General features: G+C 52.4%; 2 protein-coding genes across 2 annotated transcripts in view; one reads left to right on the top strand and one right to left on the bottom strand.

Annotated features, from left to right (window-relative positions):
* Slc37a1 (solute carrier family 37 member 1) overlaps nt 1-6,976 on the bottom strand; it is a 67,019-nt gene extending 60,043 nt beyond the window's left edge. The window contains exon 1 of the mRNA XM_047565363.1: nt 6,714-6,976. The gene's annotated coding sequence lies outside the window, so the exon portion shown is untranslated. The remainder of the gene's footprint in view (nt 1-6,713) is intronic.
* On the top strand, nt 6,644-23,133 carry Rsph1 (radial spoke head component 1). Its single transcript, XM_047565368.1, has 9 exons — nt 6,644-6,814; nt 8,940-9,053; nt 9,151-9,256; nt 13,228-13,318; nt 13,603-13,738; nt 15,920-15,991; nt 21,550-21,709; nt 22,500-22,634; nt 22,948-23,133. The coding sequence occupies exons 1-9, from the start codon at nt 6,761-6,763 to the stop codon at nt 22,998-23,000; spliced, it is 921 nt and encodes a 306-aa protein (XP_047421324.1). The 5' UTR covers nt 6,644-6,760; the 3' UTR covers nt 23,001-23,133.
* Nucleotides 23,134-23,559: the final 426 nt, after the last annotated feature.

Genomic DNA, 23,559 nt, shown 5'->3' with positions numbered 1-23,559 from the left:
GGAAGGGGAGCGGGGCTGCGACCCTGGCGACTTGCCTACCAAGGGCCACCGTGTGATACGTAAAGAGGACGTCTTAAACCGTTCTCAGTATTTTCTAAATATATGTATGTATATACTTAAAGCTATATGTTATGCTTACTGTTACATAAATTCTTAAATTCGCAAGATCACGATGATCTTAATAAGCAAACTCATACTTCCAAAGTAAGATAGATCTCAATTCATTTTGTGGAAAGTCCCTGCTCTTTATTTGAGCAGTTGCTACGAACTTTAAAAACCCTTTGTTCTTTTGTTTCTTTCTTTTTCTTTTCCTTTTTGGTGCCAGGGGTTGAAACTAGAAGGGCTTAACCACTGAGCCACATCCCCAGCCCTTTTCTTTATTTTGAGACAGGGTCTTGCTAAGTTGCTGAGGCTGGCCTTGAACTCCCAATCCTCCTGCCTCAGCCTCCTGAGTTGCTGGGCTTACAGGTGTGGCAACTTCTCCATTCTTGATGCCTTTTCTCCAGCTGTCCCTGAGAGCCCAGAAGGGTACACTGGGGGGAATAGTCCTTCACCATGGCAACTACCAGGTGACCCGGGCCTCCTGCTGGGTGGTGGGCCTGAAAGGCTGCTGGAGACACATAGGAGGAGTCCCTGATGGCTTCACAGAGCCTCCCGCCCCTGGGGAGCCCGCCAGGAGGCACAAGGCAGCCCTTCAGCTCCTGCACAGACCAGGCTGGTGGGTCTTCCTTCCTCCTTCCGGGCGTCTCCTCTTCAGGGAGGCAGGTAGGGAGAAAGACAAAAAAAATAATCTCTCACTGGGAAATGGAGTGGAGGAACCCTGAGGACCGTCCCTCTCCACTCACGGTCTGCTCCTCGGAGGACTCTCCCTGGAGGTCTGTGCCTGCGAGGACCCCTGCTGGGGCAGAGGCAGGATGGGGCCCAGGGTGACAGCGAGGGCCCTGGGGATGGCGGAAGCCCCTTTTGGTGCCCAGTGGGAGCTCCTCCCTGACGAGGCTCCTTAGAGGTTGAAGAGGAATCCCTCCCTTTTTCCAGTGAAGAAAATCCTCCTGACAAGCCGTGGCCTTCCTGCCTTTCGTTCCCCTGAATAAAAGAGAGGAGAAGCCTGAACGGCAGGCCACCAGCGGCTGGGAGATGGTCCCAGGTGCCGGGTCCTGCAGAGGGTGTGCTCGGCTGGATGCAGGCTCCCTGGGGCTCTGCAGGTGTGCACAGGGCAGCTCTTCCGGCCGCCCCGCTCTTCACCTGGCCGGGACGCAGGCCCCCTCCGAAAGACAGAGTTTGCAGTGCAGTCCCGGGCTGACCCCGGCAGGAGGCCGCTGCTGTGCTTACCCGCCTCGCCTCGCATCTCAGTTATTTGGATGGTTGCCAAACCTGAAGTGTGGTAAAATCGTGAGCTGGAGGCTTTGGGGGAACCCTGACTCATTTCTACAGGCCTAAATCAGAGAGTAGCCCTTAGGATGTGACAGCTGTGGCTGGGTGCCAGCGGCTAGTAATATGATCCAGAACAGGGTTGGCTTAAGTCACTTTCTGGAGTTTGCAGTGCGTATGGAGCAAGTGGTTCTCTGCTTGGTCGGTGGTTTAAGGTCAGTCCTAGAAAGCCACAGTTACCCCTTTAAATGAAGCTCTGGAATGGCAGCAGCAGCGCTTGTCAGCTTGGTTTGGATCCAGGCAGCGGTGGGACTGGGTCCATGACCTCACCTCCCTGTGACTCCCTTGCCTCAACTGTGCAATGGGGAAATGGATCAAGAGGGATTTAATACGATAATGGGTATGGAGGACTCAAGACAGTGCCATAGTGGCACGAGAACTGAGCAATACTAGCTTTGTCATTGTTAGAGCTGATTCAAAATCAAATTTCTGACATTTACTTCTTTATGCCCAAAGGTTAAAATTTATCTGCATATACTTGAATATATCACCATCCAGATTTATAACATTTAAGATATTAAATATTATGAAAGTATTTAAAGGTAAAAATTTAAAATACTTTTGAGAGTTTATCATAAAAATAGCTATGCTCAATTGGAGTAAATGGGGAAAATTGCCAATAAGGATAGAGAATAAAATGATGATCATCTGTCATCCCCAATTCCCCACACGGAAGATTGTTGAATGTTGGTGTTTCTAATCCTTTTTTCCTTGCAACTAAAAAGCAATATGATTTTAGGGTCTTGTGTGTTAATTTTCTTGTAACTTGTTTATTCCGTAAGTGAGGTCTCTGGGCCTGAGGATTTGGTGAAGATGGTAATCTTCCCTATGGGATCGTTTCTGAGGGAAGGTCTTCAGGGAGTGTGTGCTCTGAAGGTCTGTGGGTTGCTGTGCACGTGGACTTAGCGTCTGCGAGGCTGCCAGCAAGGCGGAAGCCTGTGTTTACTCCTCCACAGCTCTCCAGCCCCACAGCCGAACACACACCCCAGGGTGGTGCGAGAAGTTCCTATGGCTCACATGTGATTTCATCATGACCTACTCATTGTGAACATCACATAGCTACTATAATAGGAATGCAGTACTAAACTGTCTTTGATTCCCATAGCAGCCCTTTGAGATTTTAAGAGCTTGTTCTCTCTACTTATGGAATAAAAAACTGAAGCCAGGGGGAGGCGAGTTGTTTGAAGTCACCAAAACTACAAGCAGGGGTTGCCCAGAACTGGAACTTGGGCATTCTGGCGTTTCATGATGTTTTTGCCAAACAATGGTCACTCTAAGATCGACTTTAGATCTGACATTTAGATCGAACTTTTTGGAATGTTTAAATTAATAGAAGAAAATTTTTGGATTATCATTATTTAAAGTATTACATTTCAAAAGCAACAAGAGTGCCATACAGTATTTAGATTTAAGATGAAGCATAGTTATTTGTATAATTTGCAAAAACATGAGAGGCTGAATATACCAACAGGCAGTGGCCAGGCCACATATCAAAACAGAACTCTGATTGACAACCTGCAACAGCCCATCCAGGAGAGAACCTATGTGCACAGTGTCGAGCCTGGGAAGTCAGCCTGCTATCTATAAGTCAGACTCGTAGGAAGCCAGACCATTATCTCGAAAAAATCCAGGAAGCTGCATAATAACCTTTGTAACTACCAAAATGACCAGGACTTGATTGATATCTGGCAACTTTCCTAATTTTTGTCCCCATTTCCAGTTTTCCAGCAATCAGAGCCAAATATGTCTCCCTAATTAATTACGTAAGTTTCCCTGTTTCTAGTTAGCCTCTAAAGCACCCCCAGACCAGCAGCCCCAGATCAGGACACCTGAAGCCTCTCCCCATTTTCCTCTACCAATCTTTCCCACTCCTCTGTGTCTTTGTGTCTCCCCTAAAAGGAAAGTGACGGTTTCAGGTTCCCTTACAATAGCAAGCTCTGAACAAAGGCCTTTGCCTGCTCTCATCTGGGTGGTCTTTATTTCCGTATGTAAAAATAGATTCTTGGCCTGGCACTGTGGCTTGCACCTGTAATCTCAGTGACTTGGAGCTTGAGGCAGGAGGATTGCAAATTCAAGGCCAGCCTGGGCAACTTGGTGAGACCCTATCTCAAAACAAAATTACAAAGGACTGGGGATGTACATCAGTGGTAGAGTACCTCTGGGTTCCATCCCCAGTTCCATTAAAAAAGAAAAAAAATCTTTTAACTGATAAAGGAAGAAAGGCCCCTCCCACATTTCCATCTGAGCAGAGATCTAAAGGCGCTATGGACTGGGTGTTGTGGCCTTGGCTGAGCACTCACTATGCACTTCTGGTTGCTGTGGGGGAGACAAGAGGAGGGCAGCCTGGCTCCTCAGATTCTGGAAACCAAACAACCACATAGACACCTATCACAGAAGCCAGAACTTGGTGCCTGTGATAAATGTGGGCTAAGGTACCGTGGGAGTTCACAGAGGTACAGGGAGCACATCAATCTGAAGGACCAATAGAAGTTCCAGTAAGAAGGTAACAAATACTTAGAATAAAAAATAAAAAATACAGTGTGCAGTTAATACATACTGCTATGACAAATTCACCATGGAAAGCAATGTAGTTGCTCCTCAGAAGCATCTACAGAACTATCATGCAACCCAGCAATCTCACTTCCAGGCCTATATCCAAAGGAATTGAAGTCCATACCCCAAAGAGATGTCTGCCTTCCATGTCAGCTGCAACACTGTTCACAAGAGCTGAGATAAACAACCTCAGTAAGATTATAGGCATATTATTCAGTCATAAAACAGAAAATCTTTTCTTTTTGACAACCTGGTTGAAGCTATAGGATATGATGTTAAGTGAAATAAGCCAGAAATAGAAAGAAAATGATCTTGCTTTTATGTGTGCATTAGTCCCTTTGTGCTGTTATAACAGAATTCTGGGTAATATATAAAGAACAGGCATTTATTTTCTCTCTGTTCTGAAGGCTAGGAAGTCCAAGTTCAAAGCCATGCCCTCCTGCTGGGTCCTCACACAGTGAACTGGCAGGGGCAAAGGGGACAAAAGCAGAAAGGCAAGCCAGCAGGACTCTGTGAGAGCCCTCCTGGACATGGGCCTAACTCCTATTCCCGAGGAGAGGTGGCTGGGGCCTACTCACCACTTAATACCATCTGCTGCTGTTTAGAAGTGTTCCCAAACTCTGTGTTAAAGGATTGGTCACCAGCCTGTGGTGCTACTGGGAGGTGTAAGGACTGTAATGTCCTTGAAAGGAATATTGAGACCCTGGTCCTTTCTCCTCTCCCTTGCCAACAGGCTACCAGGAGGTGAGCATTTTCCTCTGTCATGCACTCCTGCCATGATGTACTATGCTACCACAGGCCCAAAAGCAGCAGAGCCAACTGGCTATGGACTGAAACCTCTGCAACTGTGAGTCAAAAGAAACCTTTTCCCCTGTTAAGTTTATTATCTCAGGCACTTTGTCACAGTGACAGAAAGCTGACCAACACACTATCACATTGGCAACTCCTGAATTTTGAAGACATTTAAACCATAGTATTTTAGAAAGTAGAAAAAGTCAAACTTACAGAAGCAGAGAGAATGGTTGTTGCCAGGAGCTGGGGCATGGGGAAAATGCAGAGATGTCAAAAGGTATAAACTTTCAGCTGCAAAATAAATATCTTCTGGGTATCTAGTGTACATCATGGCGACTGTAGTTATAGTGCATTTGTTGACTTGAAATTTGAGACTAGAGCAGATTTTAAATATCCTCACCTCTCCATACACACACACACAGTTATTATGGATGGTAATTTATGGTAATAGGTATACATGTATATTATGTATATCAGGTCATTCTATATGTACCTTGCATATGTAGCATTTTTACTTATCAGTTAAATATTATTTAAAATTTGTCACTTAAATTTTAAATTTTGTCACACTCAGACCTTGACGATGGATAGAGTTGAAGTTCTTTCCTCCACCAAGCCCTATTTCCCTCTCCCTCTTCCAGGGTCCTCTCATTAGAATCTGGACTTTCTTTTAGGAAGTAGCTCCTGAGACTTTGAAGAATGGACGTGAATTCTGATAGGTAGAGCTGGAAGAAGCAGGCCTTCGAGGGAGAGGACATGGCACAGGCAAAAAGGCACAGAGGCCGGGAGGTTGGAGGCATTTTGGGAAAGTGCCGTTTGGTTTATCTGCAACATGCAGCAAGTGCTGGGAGAGTTAGAGTGCTTGAGAACGAGACTGCCTGCATTCGGGTTTCTGAGGACAGGAGTTGTGTGAAGTTGCTAAGAGACCAGAGACAGGAGGCAGAGATACTGGCTTGGTGGGAGAGTAGGGAGGCCTAAGTCTGGGTGACAACAGAGGAAGGAGATCCAGGGACCTTGGGCGGCTGAGTGTGTCAGGTGGCAACGTCTGGGCGTGTGTGAGTGGAGGCATGCTGGCAGCCAGAGGACAGGAATGAACTGGGTATAGGACACCTGAGAGACGGAGGCCTGGAGCGCGCTGAGCTTGTCGGGATGGGGGAGGATGTCAAACCGGTGGAGGACAGTGTGGAGGTGCAACTGTTGAGGCCACAGCAGATTCCTCCAGAGTGGAGGAGGTGTTGACAAAGCAGAGAAAACGACCTCGGCGCACACATCTTTGGGGACCGCGAACACCGAAGGATCTGAAGAGCTTGGAAAGGTAAGAAGAGGGCAGCATCCCCAGAAGACACGAGAGGCCGCGAGGTGGGGTCGCTAGGGCGAACCCCCCTCGAGAGTTGGAAAGCGCCCGAGAGCCCTTCCTCTGGAGGGCCTAGTGCCAAGGTAACCTCCCTGCGCGGTCAAGGAGCAGCGGGACAAATTCCAGGGGCCACCTACGCCGAGTGACCAGGTTAGACCGCCCTAGGTACTGAGCCCGCCCGGGACCCGCCCCCTTCCTTTTCTAGAACGTGATTGGCCCAGGCGCCCTCCGCGTTGCTATGACAGCACACCAGGGTTGCCCGAGGCTCCGCCCCGCAGCTTCCGCCACGCCCTCCGACCCCCTCGCTTCCTCTTCCCGGGCGGCAATTGGCCGGAGCTCTGCCCGTTGCTAGGGCAGCGTCCCAGGGCTGCCGCGGCCCCTCCCTGCGCCGTCGGGGCCGTCGGGCACCGCCCCCTCCCTCCTCACGGCGGCGATTGGCCGAGGCGCCTCGGCGTGGCTAGGGTGGCGCGCAAGGCCCGTCCCCGACTCCTCCCTGCGCCTCTCGCCCCGCCCCTCCCGGCCAGGGGCGGGCGGGGGGCCGCGTCTCCATGGCGACGGCGGACGCGCCAGGGAGGGTGGCTGGTACCTGCTTGCTAGCGGCGCCGCGGCGGGGATCCAGGCCGAGTCGAGGCCATGTCGGACCTGGGCTCGGAGGAGTTGGAGGAGGAGGGAGAGAACGATATCGGGGTGAGCGCGCCCGGCAGGAGGGGCTTCCGGGGTGCGGTGGCGGGCGGGCTCGGAGGTCGGGCGGGGCGGCCCGAGCGTGGGCAGCACACCCAGCCGCGCCGCGGCCAGCGGCGGGACCGCGCGCCTGACCCGGCGGCGCTGCGTCCTGGAAGCGGACGGCGAGAGGTGAAGCGCTGTGACGTCTGGTTTCCACCGCCCCCTCGCGCTCCCCACTCCCATCCGCCTCCCTTTAAAGGCGAAGATTTCCAGGCCAAGCTTTGGGATTTCCTTCCCCGCGTTAACCAGCGCGGAGGCGTGTCCTTAGAGGACCGGATCCTGCCAAGCCGGCGTCTTGTCCTAGAACAGGTCACTCTGTAACTGAGCTTTGACCCCGCAGGGGTAACGCGAGTGGAGGAAGGCTGCTTCCTGGCGGCCTCAGGGGCCGGGCTCAGAAGGCGGCTCCCGAGAGAGCCACCCTCCTGTGACCTCCGAACTGACCCAGGTGGCTGGAATTATTCCTTAATTTAGGCAGGCAGAGAGGCGGTGAGGCATACGGGTCCACTGATGTGCCTTGGGCTTGGGCTCTGTGTGGGCACATTGTTCTTCCCTAAGCCAGCGGAAGGCCCCTCGCTGCGGCCAGGTTGGGAAGCTTGGCTGCTGTGTCTGTGCAGATACAGAGTTAAGAGTTCCAGAATCAACGGAGAAATCTAGCGTCTCTTCTGTAATGCTCTTGGTGCCTGCTCACACTTGCGTTTTTTTTTTTTTTGACAGCTCTAGGCACCCATCTCCCAGCTTCTGCCCAACTTGCTGCTCAAAGCTAGCTCTTCTATACCTGGAGCCACCTGGCCAGTTTAAAGAACCAGAGTGCCTGGGATTCACATCTCCCACTAGCTAGTGCAGAAGGCAGAACCAACTGCAGTGTTACCTAGGCTCCAGAGTCCTCTGTGCAGTGAGTGTGAGGCGATACTCTACCTGAAACTACTTCCTTGCTTAGCTGCTTCCTCTTTCCTATCTGTCCTCCCCACTCTGCCCTAGGTGTCTCCTATAAGAACACTTTTAAAAAAGTAACTTATTCACGGTGTACTTCTGGGAAAATCCAACCTACAATTCCTGTCTAGAAAGCTCTCTATAGTTTGTATCCTCAAATGGCCCTACTGATTTGTATTTGTAACCGTTTAGTGCCCATAATTTTGAAGTTTGGATTGTACTTGGGGTCACCTTAGAGGATTTCTCTCTTGTCGAGCCACTTAGCAGCTCAGTGTTGGGTGTAGTAGGCCTCTTGGATGGGAGAAGGAGTCTTTTGTTTGTTTTGATTTAGGTGATCCCAAAACAAATCTGTAAGGTTACACATTTTTACCTTTTATTCTAGGCAAGAATTTCTGGGCTAAATAGTACCAGAAAAGGTCAAGAATTGCCCAGCTGCTTGTTTCTGAAGCCTTCATTGTAGTATATCTGTACTTGTAATACATCTAGACAGAGCCAATTCCATGATTTAAAAACTTCTATTTTTGAATTTTTAAGTAAATATTGCTGTTTATATTTAAGGTCTACAACATGGTGCTCTTGGCTTCCCAGGCTGCCATACTGCTTCCACCATTCATTATATGCGCCCCGTACTCCGGTAGTAAGTGCTATGTAATGGTCATTTTACGAAGGATAGGAAAAATAGGGAAGTTGCAAGCTTGTGTTTGTTTGTTATTTATTTGTTTGTTTTTACTGAGATGGGGTCTTTGTGAGACCCAACATCCTCCTGCCTCAGCACCCTCAGTCGCTGGGACTATTGGCACATAACACCTTTTGTTTTTTGGTGCTGGAGATCAAATCCAGACCTGCCCCAGCTGCACATGCTGCTTCAAGCATATTCCCATCAAGAGCTTGGTAGACTAGCATTCCGCACTCACGGCTGATTGGCATAATACATGGCAAGCTCAGGTGGTGGGGGAATGAGGCTCCCACATGGCCAGATGCACTAGCTGTGTGACCTTGGACCAGGGCTGCTTGGTCACCTGCCTCACCTGTATGATCGAGCCACTGAATATATGCTGAGGTTTGGGAGGATTCAGTGGTACAGAATTTACAAAATGCGTGGCATGTAGTTAGCACTTAATGAATGTTGGCCATAATTATCTTAATTTCTTTTACCCAGGAATATGAAGGGGATCGAAATGAGGCAGGTGAACGGCATGGACATGGGAAAGCCAGACTGCCCAATGGCGACACTTACGAGGGGAGCTATGAATTTGGTAAAAGACACGGCCAGGTCAGAATCAGCGACTTAGGCGGATGGTTTTCCCTGCTGAATATTAGTGGATATGAAATTCAGGACTGATATCAATTATACAATCAATATATTGCAGGGAACCTACAAATTTAAAAACGGTGCCCGATACGTGGGAGAATATGTTAGAAACAAGAAGCACGGCCAAGGCACGTTTATATATCCCGATGGGTCCAGATACGAAGGTGAGTGTTACCACAGTCACACTCCGGTTGGCAGGGGTTCTGAGTTTTCCTTGGTGTTTCTGTCTTTGAACGCGTCTGTGGATACTGTGGTGTGCAAAGAAGTGTGCAGATCTTCAGAGCATCAGTCAGCAAACCCCAGCAGTGTTCTTATTCTCACAGCGTCGGCACGGAACTCAGAAAGCTTGCAACTAACCAGCTAACTAGTGAACCTACAGGGGAAAGTTGACTCTCCTTTGCCGGCACACCCCTCCTGAGGCCTGGGGACTGGGAGCAGATGGAAGGGGACTGCCGCTGAGCACAGGCCTCGGTGTCACCTGGCTCCATGGCTCCAGGTGCTCTGTAGCACCTGTCCCCCTGAAGTCTTTGCTGTCTTCCATTCCTGACTGACCCCTCTTCTGAGGGACACATGGCTTCTTCAGCCCCGCGGTTCCTTCAGCGAGGGGCCGTCTGGGAGGCTTTCTGCCTTGCTGAGTGCGTTTCCTGCTGCTGGGATTCCTCGCCTGCGGACGTTGTGTCACGGACGACCGTGCCACTTGTTCTGGGCGCCCATTGCTGCCTTCTGCACGCCATGCTCTGGGATGACTGCAGTAGTCCCATCGCAGACCTGGGAGAGCGCAGGCAGGGGAGGCTGTGAACCTTTGAGACTGAATGCAGAATTCTGTGTTCTTTCCCCGCCCCCTGGAAAAAGTCACCTACTTCTCAGCAGATTTCCAAAAAGACCCCAACCTCGGAGTGTGGTGACGACAGGTGACGCTGCACGCTGGCTTCAGCTCGCCTGCCTTGGCCTCCTGGCCTGCAGCAGAAGGACAAGATTGGCACCAGGCCTGTGCAGCCAGCCTGGTTCCTGGGAAGAGCCCAGCGACTGCTGACAAGGACATTGGTGTGACATGGCGACAGCAGCAGTTCTTAATAGGTGGTATGTCCTGCACGCGGAGGTTTTGCTCCTGTGCGAGTAGCTGTCTGTCACTGTGACAAAGGCCCGGGATAATCATTGTAAGAGGAGGAAAACTTTATTTTGGTTCATGGGTTTAGTCCATGGTCAGGTGGACACGTTGCTTTTGGGTCTGTGGTCAGGCAGCGAATCATGGTGGAGTGATTGGTGAACCAAACCTCTCACTTCATGGCAGCCAGGAAGTGGAGGGAGACTGGAGGGGGCTGGATTCCAATATCCCCCAAGGCACGCCCCTGGTGACCTGACCTCCCTCCACCAGGCCCGACTCTTAAAGGTCCCGCCACCTCCCAACAGCGCCACAGGCGAGGGGACACCTATCCAAACCATACCTGTCCTGTTCCTAGATAAGGCAAGGAGAAGTGGTGACCAAGGGCAAGGAATCAGAAAGGGGCAGCCGTCTGCTTCTGAGGCCACGCCCGCGACTGTGTGCCAGCCCGATGGAGGTGGGGCTTGTGTTGTGCTCTTTCCCGCACCTGAGAAGCACGATCGGCTTTTAAAATGAACTTTAAACAATTTAGGGCTTAATTTAATTCTTCCCAATTCCTTATGATCCCAATCTCATTGTTGTCTCTTGATTTTAGTGTGAATGCTGAGACAGTTCAAACAACGCAGACGGTAAATAAAAAAGGTACTCAGAATAAGCCTTTGCAGGAACATTTAATATGGAGGTAGCTAACTGAAGAAGAACTCATGAGACTTAGTTCACTAAGCGTGTGGGTTTCCACATCTAGCCGCTCTCCAGCTCTGCAGACGGATGGCTCCCAAGGGTTCAGTTCAGTGCTCGCACTGACTGCCCAGAGTTAGTGACAACCCCACAGTCCCACAGATGCCAGGTGACTCACACTTCTCTCCAATTTAATGGCTAATCAGGGCTTCTCATGCCCCTTCCTCATATTTGATGATTTGATTTAATGGCTCATAGAATTCATGGAAAAGTTTTACTCACTGTTACTGGTTTATTATAAAGGTTATTCCAAAGGAGACAGATAAATAGTCAGATGAAGAGGTACCCAGGGTGAGCTCTGAAAGGGTCCAGGTGGTCTCATAACCTAAAAGGCACAAGGTGAGGTCATGTCCAGAAATTTCTTCTCCCACTAAAGCTTAAATAAGTGTCTTATTTCACGAAGGCAATAATGGAATCTGAAGACAGAAGCTATGACATTGTTATCTCAGTAAGTCAATCATCTTCCAGTCACAGAGTCTAAGGTCTGACTGAATTATTCATGCAGTGTATTTGGGTTCACTGCCATCATAATGCAGGGCAGTGTGCTCAGCCTCAGGACCATGTGGCAGAAGGCCCAGTACTGGTCTCCCTGCTGCTCAGACAAGTCTGGAGGGAGCTGAGGAGGGAGTAGAAGGTTCCAGAGCTGCGGGAGATGAGCTGGGAGGTGTTCCTGGGCTGCAGGTGCAGGTACCTAACGTGTTGCTTAGTGAATTTCTGGAATGGTCGACCCTCCGCCTCACCTGCTCTCGTTGCCCCATCTCTCGTCGCCCTGTCTCACGTTACATCTGGGAACCAGTCCTCGTGCTCAGTTGCTAGCCTTGGCCATGCCTTCTCTTTGGGAAGTTTTGGTAAGCCCCGCTTTTCCGAGCTGTCCTGCAGGCAGCGGGGCTCTCTCTGCTGCCTCGCGCCCTCTGTAGCTGGCCGGCAGCGGGCTCTTATCTCCGTGTGGGTCTGCATCCAGTGTTCGCGTCAGCCTGGAGCTTGTCCGAGTTTGGGGTCCTCCCTAAGATAAAGGAAGTAAAGTTGGTATTAAAGTGAATTTCCATTGCTAATGAGAAATCAGATAAGTTAAAAATTTAAAAATTTCACAACACAGAGTCCATGCTGGTAACAGGTTTTTAATATTTCTTTTATATGCTGGGAATTGAACCCAGAGCTATGTCAGTAATTTTTATAAATCAGTGTCTGACACACTTCTAGACTAACTTTTTCCTGCCATGGTTTAGCTAATACTTTCTGAATGCCCCTGCATAAGAAAACATTTTTGTAATATTTTCTATACAGATAATAGAAGGCCAATTTTTCCTTTTCTCACGGATGAACATGTTTGTCTAAGTTGGCTTTTGATTATTTTTAGTGTAGGGGAACTCTGTTCAGCTTAATGATTTGTTATTGGTAATATGTCCATTTTCCTTTTTCTTTTTCTACAGTGCTGGGGACTGAACCCAGACCCTGGTACATGCTAGGCTCATGCCCACACCCAGCAGCCCCACCCCCGTAAAACGTGCGCTTCAGAGCTGACTGTCCACCCGCCGTCTGCAGGGCTTGCACATGTGAGCTACAGGGTGCAACCTTCCCGGTTTTCCAACTCAGAGGTTTTAACTGGCCCTGGTTTACGCTAGTCCTCACCGTAGGGCTGTGTTATGAGTCTGTGATGTTGCTGTCAATTTCAGTATTTCCCATCCAGTCTACAGGCAACTAGTATGACCAGTATGGAGGTCAGTGGGCAAGGCCAGCAGGCCAGGGAAGGGAACTCAGAGGCTCTGCTGGCACAGGTGCAGAGTCAGCATGCAGGTGGGCGGCGGTGGGTGAGGGGCTGGAAGGGAGCGTGGCGTCAGGTGGCTATGCAGGTAAAGGAGGGAGGTGCTGCTGAGGACGGAGGCCAGCCCAGGCTCAGACTTGCTGCTGGATCACCAGGTGCAGAGAAGTGGAGCGTGGCATCAGGACTTCTGGCAACAGGTCACACAGCTTGGACGAATACTTACCTTGTCTCTGCCTGTCAGGGCTCGCGGTGACTGTGACCCAAGGGCACACACCTCAGCAGACCTGGGCCCAGTGAACCCCATCTGCCCTCTCTTAGCCGCTTTCCAAAATGCTCAGCCACTCCAGTCCCATGGTGCAGGCGAAATGGGCTCTGCAGGAAGTCAGAGAGGAAGGACCCAGCGGCCTTCTCCACTGTGGTTAAAATCTCTCTTCTGTTGGATTTCCTGAGCGTGTTGCTAGGGGCCTTGGAAGGGGTCCAGGGCATCATCCCCTGCTTCTCACCTGGGCCTGCTTTTGTGTGGTCCCTTACAGGGGAGTGGGCAGATGACCAGAGGCATGGCCATGGCGTGTACTACTACGTTAATAACGACACCTACACCGGGGATTGGTTCGCTCACCAAAGGTTGGTCTACCTTCGGCCTTGCAGGCTTATTTCTGGAGTAAGAACATGATGACCGACGTGTTCAGGTTGCTAGTGCTTGTTAGCGAACAAAGTCTTGACCAAAGTCCACTTACCAAGCGTGTATCTCACTGCCCTATGAGTGTGTCGGGGTACAGAGCCCAGAGCATCCTGACTGGACCACCCAATCTGGTCTCCACCTAGGCCACCCTCCGTTCCATTACCAACCCTGAACATGGAAGGGCTTTCACACTGTGAAACCATGCTGTGTGCCCTTTTCTTGACAGGCACGGGCAAGGCACCTACTTCTACGCAGAGACGGGAAGTAAGTACATTGGTACCTGGGTGAACGGACAGCAGGAGGGTGCAGCCGAGCTCATTCACCTGAACCACAGGTACCAGGGCAAGTTTATGAACAAAAACGTAAGTCTGTGAGAAGGGCCTTTGATGATGAAATGTCCAGTCCCCCTCTCCCCTAGCCGTGCACATGGGATGGAACGGACAATACTGAAAACAGCTCTCCTGTCCCTCCAGAGTGGACAGCAGTGTCTCAGCTCCCTGATGCCCAGAGGCCAGGGAGTGGGTGGAGAGGGGAGCTTGGCATGCTTCTCTGCCTCAGTTGCTGTCCCTGCCGTCCTCCAGCAGAGCCCTGTGTGTCTTTATGACACGGCATCTTACCCTCTGGTTCTGTGTGTCCCTGCTCCCTTGTAAGTCAGACATCAAATATTTACTTCCTGTGGTTCAGCCTGAGAATGTTTTGGCTCTGTCTCCCTGGGAGGGGCAGTCCTGGAGTCCTGGGGAGGAAGACCCCCAAGCTTCCTTCTCTTGACGCAGGCTGGCCTATCCCCGGGGGTGAGGGAGGGAATTGCAGGCTGATCAGAGCACCTGCCCCGGGTCTGGAGGCCTCACGTTTGGCTGTTCCTGCAGGGAGAGTGCTGGCCTTGCCTCCCCTCTTGTACAGAGTGCTCGTGGGGTGCAAAGAAACCCAGAGTCATTTAGAACTCACCACTTGTGCATCCAATTCCCAGAGGAGAGCATTTGCTGAGCAAATGGATGGAGCTGGGGGTTGACGGGGGGAACTTTTAACTAACTTAGTGAGTCCCCTTCAGCTCTGAAGGCCTGCTCTTCATTTATGTGCCCTGAGTGTGTTTGGAAGAATCAGTAAGCAAGACTAGACCCATCTGAAGAATCCGTGTGAAAATGCAGGCTTCGCTCCTCCAGCTAGGAAGACCTTAAAGTCATGCAACGGCATTTGGGGGCTTGAGGAGCGAGGGCAGAGTCAAGGCCACGACCAGTTCCAGCTGGCTGGCCGGAGGGCCCCTCTGCTCTTACCTTTACAAGGGAGGTGACTCTGGAGTGGCCCCAGTGCTCTTGTCTCTGTCTGTAAAGCCACTTCCTCTGCTCAGCTCATCTGCATACGCTCTGTTTTAAAGATAGAGGCGTCACAAGCTTCTAGAATCGCAAGTAAGATATTTAAACTGACCGACTGTAGTCCTGTCTTGCCTCAGTGTTTAGGTAGGTCAGGTGACAGGTACTGAGCTTGTCAATCACAAGAGGTGCTGCCGACTGCCCAGGGCAGAGCCGTTTGGTGTCTCCGGCACCTTCTCACCAGCGTTGGCCATCATTACCCTGGAACTTTTTTTTTTCCAAGTCTGACAAGTACAGATGTCACCCTGTGGCTTTGTGCATCTCCCTGGTCACCACTAGTGAAGCACTTTCATGTCCTTGCTGACGAGCCGTATCAACAGGTGACCGGGGTAGGGACACACAGGGGCACAGACAGACCAGCGAGCCTGAGGCAGGTGTCCCAGACACTTCAGTCGAGGGCTTGATATAGACGTCATTTCAGATTAATGAGGAATTGGGGTGGAGTTGGGAAGTGGCCTGGAACAACTGGGTAACCATTTGGGAAAGAAGGAGTTCAGAGTTTGTCCCTCAGCATACAGAAGTAGATACTTTCCAGAAGGAATAAAAATTTAAATATAACCAAGAAAATCAGATATGGAAAAAAAATAGGTGAATATTTATTAACTTTGAAATGAGGAAAGAAGACGTAATAATTAGATCCATAAAGAAAAAATCCAGTAGACTTAGCTTCATAAGAATAATCCTTTTAAAATTAGAAAAGAGTGTAAAGAGTGTAAAGAGTGTAAAGGTGTCGCAGTGGTCACTGCATGAAGTGGGTTCCAGTCCGCAGGTGAAGGAAAGCCAGACTGATGGGCAGCCTATGGCGGGAGGTCTGGAAGGGGAGGCAGGAGCTCAGGCCTGTTTCTAGACCACAGGTGGAGTCCGCATGCACGGTGCCAGCAGTGTTTTAAAAGACCCTGTCTACAGAAACAAGGTCACAGAGAAGGTGTGGGAACGCAGTAGCGGTTCTCTGTGTGTTTGTGGTAGATGGTGACTAGGTCGCTTTTATGCAGTAGTAAAGCGTGGTTGAAGTTTACACAATCAACGAGACAGGACACACGCCTGGCAATTCTGTTGCCCCTGGTTCCTGCCACAGCCTTCAACTTGTTGGACTGACCGGGCTGTGGTTTGGGGTGGGCTCCATGCTGGGTGTCGCGCCTCAAGAGTGACGTGCTTTGGGGTTCTCTTTGCTCGTAGCCCGTCGGCCCTGGAAAGTACGTGTTTGACATCGGCTGCGAACAGCATGGCGAGTACCGCCTGACAGACACGGTGAGTCGGAGTGGAGGCCGAGTGGCCGTGGTGTGGATCCCGCCATGCCAGCGTGATCTGCCGAGGCCTGTGCCCGCTCGTCCTGGTCTGCGTGAGCGCGTGTGGGACTCCGTTGCTAGAAGTAATCGGTGTCATTTCACAGTTACTGCCGAAGTCCAGGCCTGGGCTTTGTGACGAGTTAGTCTGTTCTGGGGAGTTCTGGACTGAGTCAGGTCCCAGAAGTGACAACCAGAATCCGTCACTGGAGCCACCACAACTTGTCCAGTGTTTGTTCAAGTGTGGGCTGTGCACCTTGCATCTTTAAAGCCTGGTTGGTGAATGGTTTTTTTCTTTCCTTTCCAGTATTTAGCACTAATATTAAAACTAAATTGATGTTCCCTGGTGAACATTAAAATCAGCCAGAATGTTCCCTGGTGAACATTAAAATCAGCCAGGCAGTATCATCATTGTGTGGCATCCAGGTAGGCACGTGTCGTGGAGTGGCCATTTCATCCCTGTTGTTACTAATGTCCGAGCAGCCTGGGCCTGATGGGCAACTTAGTCGAATTTCTGACCTTGGTGCTGGTTTTGAGCCTTGGACTGACTATTTACTGCTATCATTCTCCCTGTGAGTAGTTTTGAGTTTTTTGAGAGACTGAGCCCGGCGGAGAGTGCTGCATTGTGTTTGTTTTCTTCTTGGTCTCTGAGCTTCCTACATATCCTCTCCTAATGACCTAGAAATAGATCACAAGCAGACTCTCCCATATCCACATATTTTTTTCCTGAAGAAAGCTGGAGAGCTGAACGTTGGTGTCAATCACACATCAGTGCAGTAGTGCCCCCACCCGAGGGGCTACCACCCATGTCCCCAGCGGGTGCCTGGATCCATGGATGGCGTGGAACTTGCGTGCACTAAGCTTTTTCCTGTATGTACATGGTGACCATGAATTTTAGTTATAAAGTAAGCAGAGCAAGAAGTGAGCATGGCCAGAAGTGAGATCGAGAAGTCTGTGTAAAGTTGTGTGAAAGCCGTCACCGGTCTCTACGTGCGGCACCTGGTGGTGCTGCGCATCTCAGTGACCCCAATGTGGTTTTTTTTTTTAGTTTCCTTATTAAGTTGAGAACTTTCACCTTTTGACTTAAAGGAAGCACATTGCAGCTTTTCTTAAACCTATCCAAATTGCCAGCATTGCTACGTGTGTGATTTGGGGCCACTTTTAAGTAAAATAAAGGTCACTTGAACACCAGTGCTCTGAGGCCATGCAGTCCATCTGATCGCCTAGACAGCTGCCAAGTGAGGGTGGGTGGGCAGCATACGCAGTGTGGATACCAGGGCGACGGGACGATTCGTGTGGGGCGGGCAGGGTGGGGCTTCACGAGATCCCACCGCACTACTCAGAACATGTTCGGTTTAGAACTTACTGGTTGCTTGTTTCTTGAATCTTCCGCGTGATGCTTTCAGACCGTGGTTGACGGTGGGCCACTAAATCTGAAAAGTGGAACCGGGGGTGAGGAGGCTCCCGCTCCCTCTGGGCCTCAGCAGCCACTTCCAATTTGCTTTCGCTGCTCTGTCTCCTACCCCTGCACTGCCCCTGGGATGCTCCCCCCAACTCTCTCCACCACCGCAGGTGTCGCGAGGCGCGGCAGGCCACCCTGGCCATCGGCGGCTCTGGGTGGTGCTGCTCAGTGCCGCTGCCTGCCATCTCTGTGCGGAATGTGCTTCCTCTACCTTCTGCTGGCCCAGCTTGAATCCTGGCTGAACTCAGCCCAGTTTTTGTGTTCAGCGTCCCCAGATAATTTTCAAACCCGACTTTCTCGTTTTTCTCCTTAAACTCTCTCAGATTCTAACACTGAAGGGGTCTTTGCCCCTTAGCCTGCCATGTCAGGTGGATGCTCTGACCCTCCCAACTGTCTCCCCGCCATGGCCAGGGCTTATGTGGCCCCGAGAGCACCTGCCGTTGGCCTGTCTCCTCTCCTGGGATGCTGCACTCTCCCTGGACATGGCTACTCTTCCCCGAAACAGCCCGTCACCTGTGGTCTAGAGTCCATGTCCACCTCCTTTCTGTGACCATAATCTTCTGTGAGTTCACGCTGACCGTCCTCTTAGCTACATGTCCTGCTGCTTTGTTTTATATCCCCTCTGCTGCAGCTAAGAGGAGCCACCTGCCAGGGTCAGGTCCTGGCTCACCAGAAACAGGCCTGGGTGCTGGCTCTGTACCACCCTGAGCACTATCTTCAGGGAGCCCCAGGGCTCCACTCCAAGTTTAAAGCTATCTGCACCTGGGGGAAGCGGAGGGGAGTCCGATGGGTCGTCCTTCCGTGTGCTTCTCCAGCAAGCTGCAGTTGCGATTGTGAACGTAACTGCCTACGCCAGTCGGGAAGCAATCCGCTTCGTTGTTCAACACGATGGTGACACACTTGGTACGCTTGCTGGTCTCTCCGGGGCTTGGACACCTCCCACCTGCCCCGCGGAGAACCTGGTTGTGAATTGTGCATATTGCCACCACTGGCACACAGTCGGCCTCTGGTCTTCCTGGCGGTTCGGCAGTCAAGCCACCAGGCGCAGTGGGAGGAACAGCCCATGTCATGGGGTGCTCTGCAGGTCCGACCCTCCTGGCACAAGTTTTCAGAAGCCGGCATTTCAGAGTGACGAGAGAAACCGCGTCAAGAGCGCCGAAGCGGGCCCTGAAGTAAGCTCCGGGTGCTGTGCTTTCCCGGAGCGGCCGGGACGCAGTGCTCACTGCATGAGGCCTCAGTCTGAAACCGTCTGCGAAGCCACTGTGCCCTGGGTGCCCAGGACTGCCCGGCAGAAAGCCCTGCTGCCCTCCTCCCCCAGTGAGGGGCGCGGCCCCTGCATAGGGGCTGGTAGGTCTGCTGTCCATAGGCCAAAGCTGCCCGCGCCTGCCCTTTTAAAATGAAATCATGGATGTAGCCAGGTGCAGCGTGCATGCCTGTAACCTCGATGACTGGGGAGGATGAGACCGGAGGATCGCGAGTGTGCGGTCAGCCTCTGCCCTGAGCAACTTAGGGAGACTCTGTCTTACAATACAATTAAAAAGGGAGCAGGGGCTGTAGTGGAGTGATATAGCTCCCGGGGGTCAGTTTCTGATACCAAAATAAAATAAACTAAAAATCGTGGATGTAATGTACATAATAGATTCGTACGACAAAACGTGCTGGCGTTTGAACCCGAGGCCTGGGTGCTGCAGGCAAAGGCTCTCCCGCTGAGCCGTGCCCAGCGCATCAGACTTTTGAGATGGCGGTCACCGTGTTGTGCAGCTGGCCTCCTACTCCTGGCCCACGTGAGCCTTCTGCCTCAGCCTGCCAGGCGGCTGGGCTACACCTGCCGGAGTCTAGTGCTTTAAAGTGCACAGTGTGGTGGCACTAAGCGTGGCTTCCCCAGTGCGTGCTTCTGGGCCTTGTCTGTCACGGGGGGAGGGGGGGGACCGCCTGCTGGCACCTCTGGCTCCCCTGAGCCTGCTTCTGTCCTGTAGGTGCAAGTGGACTCATGCAGTCTTGGTCCTTTTGTGACTCGCTTATTCCCCCCATGAAGAACTGTCCGGGGTCAGTCAGGTTGTGGCAGGTGCCCGGGTCTCCTTCCGTTTTGTGACAGAGTGGCGTCGCCTTGTCGGACGGGCTCCTCCATTCTTGTGTTGATGGTCGTTGGCAGCGATGAGCAGAGTACTCATCGTGGCTGTTGTTGGAGGGTGCTGCTGCGAGCAGGCTGTGCCAGTCCCTGACTGAGTCCCTTTTCTGGTCTTGAGGGTGTCACCTAGGGCAGGATGAGCCATTGCTGCCATCACCATGTGGCCACCCAGGCCTAAGATGCATGTGGCAGCCCATCCGCGTCCATCTGTGTCATTAGATGGGTTTAGCAGATTGTGAACCACAGTTGGAAAACAAAATTCAGCAGAATAGAAAACCTCAAGTGAATTTGGGTGGTGGAGACCAGTGCACGACTTGTGCCTGGATTCCATGTGCTCTGTGGCTGTGGCCCCTAGAGTCTCCTCTGTGGCCCTCTTGTGGGGAAAGTGACATGCTTTTAAGTTTTGATCTTTTTTATTAATAACTACTTTACATACACGCACACACACACAAACTCTAACAAAATTCCTGTGTTTAGCAGTCCTTTCTAAATATCCGACTTCCTTCCTTCCTTCTCTCTCTCTCTCTCTCTGTCTCTCTCTCTCTTGCTTGAAATATTATGCCTTGCACCAGGTTCCTGAGTGTATTAGTTTGCCAGGGCTGCTTTAACAAAATACCACAAACTGGCTGACTTAAACAACAGACATTTGTTCTCTCTTGGGGGAGGGGACACAGGAAATAATTCAGCCCCTAACCCTGAGGAGAAGAGTCTGGGTTGTGTGTGCACGTTTTATCGGTGCCCTGGGGTCAGTGCTGGGAGAGGGGGTGAGGGACACAGCATTGGGCAGAGCGGAAGTGGAGCCCTCACGAGACCTTCTGGGGTGCTCGGAAGCTGGGACGGTCCCTGGACATTTCCTGCAAGGAGCAGGCAGCAGGCACGTGCCGCTGTGGACAGTGGTGAGGGCCCTGGAGTCCGCAGCACTCCGGTGAAGGCTGTCCCTTGGGAGCATCAGTCATGGGCAGCAGTTGCCAGCTGTGGCCTCCCGGCTGCTGGGGAGGGAGCAGGATGCTGGTTGAAAAGGTGCTGGCGCGGAGGGCGGCTGCCCCTGGGGGAGGTCCCAGAGTAGGACCCTGGGCCAGCAGTGCCGGGGTCAGGGCGAATCTGTCAGAAGGGCACCCAGAGGACGCCACCCGACTCTGGCATTGGAGACCTGCAGGGGGACCCACAGTCTGGGGTTCAGGGAGCCTGGAGGCAGGTCGGGTTGAGCACTGCTGTCCTGGAGCACTGGCGTCCCCTTCCTGGTGACAGCACTCAGACGCTCTGAATCCAAGTGAAGTGACTATTTCTGAGCGACTGAGGAGGCAACAGGCAGATGAGAGCGGCTCTTTCGGCAGCGTCACCATCTGTGGGACAGTGACGGCCGTGCTCTCAGGGCAGGTGCTCAGCGCTCCGGAACTGTAAGTGTGGTACTTACAGAACTGAGACGTCGACAAGTGTGTTTGTCAAAACCGTCACACGTGGGCTGCCCACAATCGTTGGAATCAATGCTGTCACCAGACACCCCAGGTTTAGAATGCTCATCTCTCGTTTTGCTTTCAAGAGACGCCATTTCCCAAAACTGTCAGCATGAGAACCTCCGTGTCCAGCCCCGTCCTCGTCCCTCTCCAGCCTCGTCTTGTGCTGATGCTCCTTCTGTGGTTCATGTGGACAAACTCAGAGCTGCGCTGTGTGGGCTTGGGGCGGTCTTGCCGCCGGGCTGCCCCAGCTCCTGCAGACAGCCGGGCTGCGCGAGGGCCTGTCAGGAGCTCCACCTCCCTCGGGTCTTTCAGGATCCTAGGTCGTGCTGAGGACGGCTGGTGCCAGGACCCATCGCTGAAGAGTGCCGCAAAAAGGGTCAAACAGTCCGAAACCTGTCCTTCCTTTCTTTGCTTTTAATATTTCAAACCAAGGTTGTGCAAGTGTTGGTGATTTTACATTTTTGTACTTAAAATAGGAAAGAGGAGAAGAGGAAGAGGAGGAGGAGACATTAGTAACTATTGTCCCAAAGTGGAAAGCTACCAAAATCACAGACTTGGCCCTGTGGACACCAACCCTTGCTGAGGAGCAGCCCCCGGCTGAGGGGCCGGGCCATGAAGAGGTGGCAGGAACCGAAGGTGCGCAGCGCCCCAGACCGTGGGAGCCGTGCGTCCTGTTCCCCCGTGTGGGTGGGCTCTCTGGGACATGGCCTGCGGGCCAGTGAGGTGTGCAGGATATTGTCAGGGTGAGTGCTTGGGACTGGCTACCCTCAGGGAGTGGAGGAGAAGACGGGATCCAGGGGACGGAGGAGCGTAGTGTCCCGGGGAACAAGCACGCCTCGGCCACCTGAGTGCTTCCTGCGATCCAGAGCGTCTGAGTCAGTGCTGGCGTGTCTGTGTGGCCTGGGTGACTGATGGCTGTGCAGCACGTCCCCTGCCCCACAGTGGCTCCCAGGGAGTTGTCCCCATGCCACGGAAAGTGGAGGGGCTAGCTGGGTAGTTCCTCCATCACGAGGGGTGACAGCCGGCTCAGGTCAGGGGGCGGTCGGGTTGATACGCGGTGAGTTTATGAGACCACCTCAGGCAAGGCCGGCTCGCGCAGCACCCTCTCCCGCTGGGATTAGTGTTCATCTCCACTGAACCTGGAGGCACAGAGGGCTTCTCTTTCCCAGCATTCGCATCCAGATCCTCAGGAATGGGAGTTGTCAGACCAAGGACACCTCTTGCCAAGGCATCCGCTGCAGTGGCCTGGGCAGGCTGTGTTGGCCAGGCCCAGGCCCAGGCTGGGTGACTGAGTTAGGGGGATCCCTGAAGGAAGAGTGAGGTGCTGCTGTCAGGAGGAGGGAGGGCCGACGGGCCAGGGAGCTGCTGGAGGCAGGACACTTTCCTTACCCGCTGTCCTCACCCTCTGGCTCTTGCTTTGTCTCAGGCCGGGGAGAATCGGAGGAGGAAGCCCAGGATGTGCCTGAGGGCTATGAGGGCGAGATGGAGATGTTGAGACCACTAGACGAAGACCCAGATGCCTTCAGGGAGGAGGGCCAGTACAGCTACGACCTGGACCAGGGTGAGGACACGCCCGCCGAGTGAGGAGCATGAGCGTGCGGCCAGAACCCACACGCAGGCAGAGCGTGGGCTCCCCTTCCTCCCGCCATGCCGTCCTGGGCCAGGCCCAGGGACCTGGAGAGACCTGCAGAAGGCCCACTGTGAGCTCAGGGCACCATCTCCAGATGCTGCTCCCACTTCCTCCTGATCCCAGCAGGGCTGCCCATGAGGCCGCGCTCACTCCTGCTCTCCCCTCAGGCCCCTTAGAGACATGGATGTGGCTTTATTGTATCGGGTGTTTTTTGCCAGATACTCACGTTTCTTTTTCTTCTCAGGAAATGTGAGCTTTGAGGAAGAAGAAGGCAGACAATCAGATCTGCAGGACTGAAAAGCCACAGGGCAAGGGTGCAGCAGACGGCCGGGTCCCTGGGCCGGCTAACGCCCATCAGTTCTTGATCTTTCTTACTTAGTTGTTAAGTTGGTTTGAAATTCAAATAAATCTGTTATCTTTTGTTTCTGAAGTAGCCTCTGCTGTGACTTCTTTAAGTGTTCCTCCAGTTTGCCCACATGGTGCCACCAACTGTCCCCACGTGAACACCAACATGTGCGTGATAGATAAGCGTGGTGTGGGTTCTGACGTCCCACCATTGTCTTCTCCGCCCTCCCATCCTCAGGCCTCCCTGAGACGCAGCAGTGTTGGAACAAGGCCAGCAAATGACCTTGCACTGTCCTCCTGGTCAGTGAAAGGAAGTGAAAGGAAGACTAGCAATTTACGGCAAGCCGGGATGACGAAGCCTGGTGAGGGAGACCTGGCCAGCCCATCAGGTCCAGAGCTGGCTTGCCGCCAGCATGAGCCGGGTTCCGATGCAGGAGAGGACACCAGCCCTGAGGAGCCACTCCGGCTCCTTGCTCCCCTGGAGGGCCAGCTGCCCGCGTAGGCGACGGTA

Source organism: Sciurus carolinensis, chromosome 9 (genome assembly GCF_902686445.1).
Source record: "Sciurus carolinensis chromosome 9, mSciCar1.2, whole genome shotgun sequence".
In the NCBI taxonomy this organism is placed as follows: Eukaryota; Metazoa; Chordata; class Mammalia; order Rodentia; family Sciuridae; genus Sciurus; species Sciurus carolinensis.
The sequence above is the reverse complement of the archived record's forward strand: the minus strand, read 5'-3'. Positions and strand labels throughout refer to the sequence as shown.

Excerpts from the sequence above, each read along its gene's own strand:
- Rsph1 (XM_047565368.1), top strand. The coding sequence starts at position 6,761 with ATGTCGGACCTGGGCTCGGAGGAGTTGGAGGAGGAGGGAGAGAACGAT. Across the intron at positions 6,815-8,939 it reads AGGGAGAGAACGATATCGGG|GAATATGAAGGGGATCGAAA; the intron begins GTGAGCGCGCCC and ends TCTTTTACCCAG. Across the intron at positions 15,992-21,549 it reads AGTACCGCCTGACAGACACG|GAAAGAGGAGAAGAGGAAGA; the intron begins GTGAGTCGGAGT and ends TACTTAAAATAG.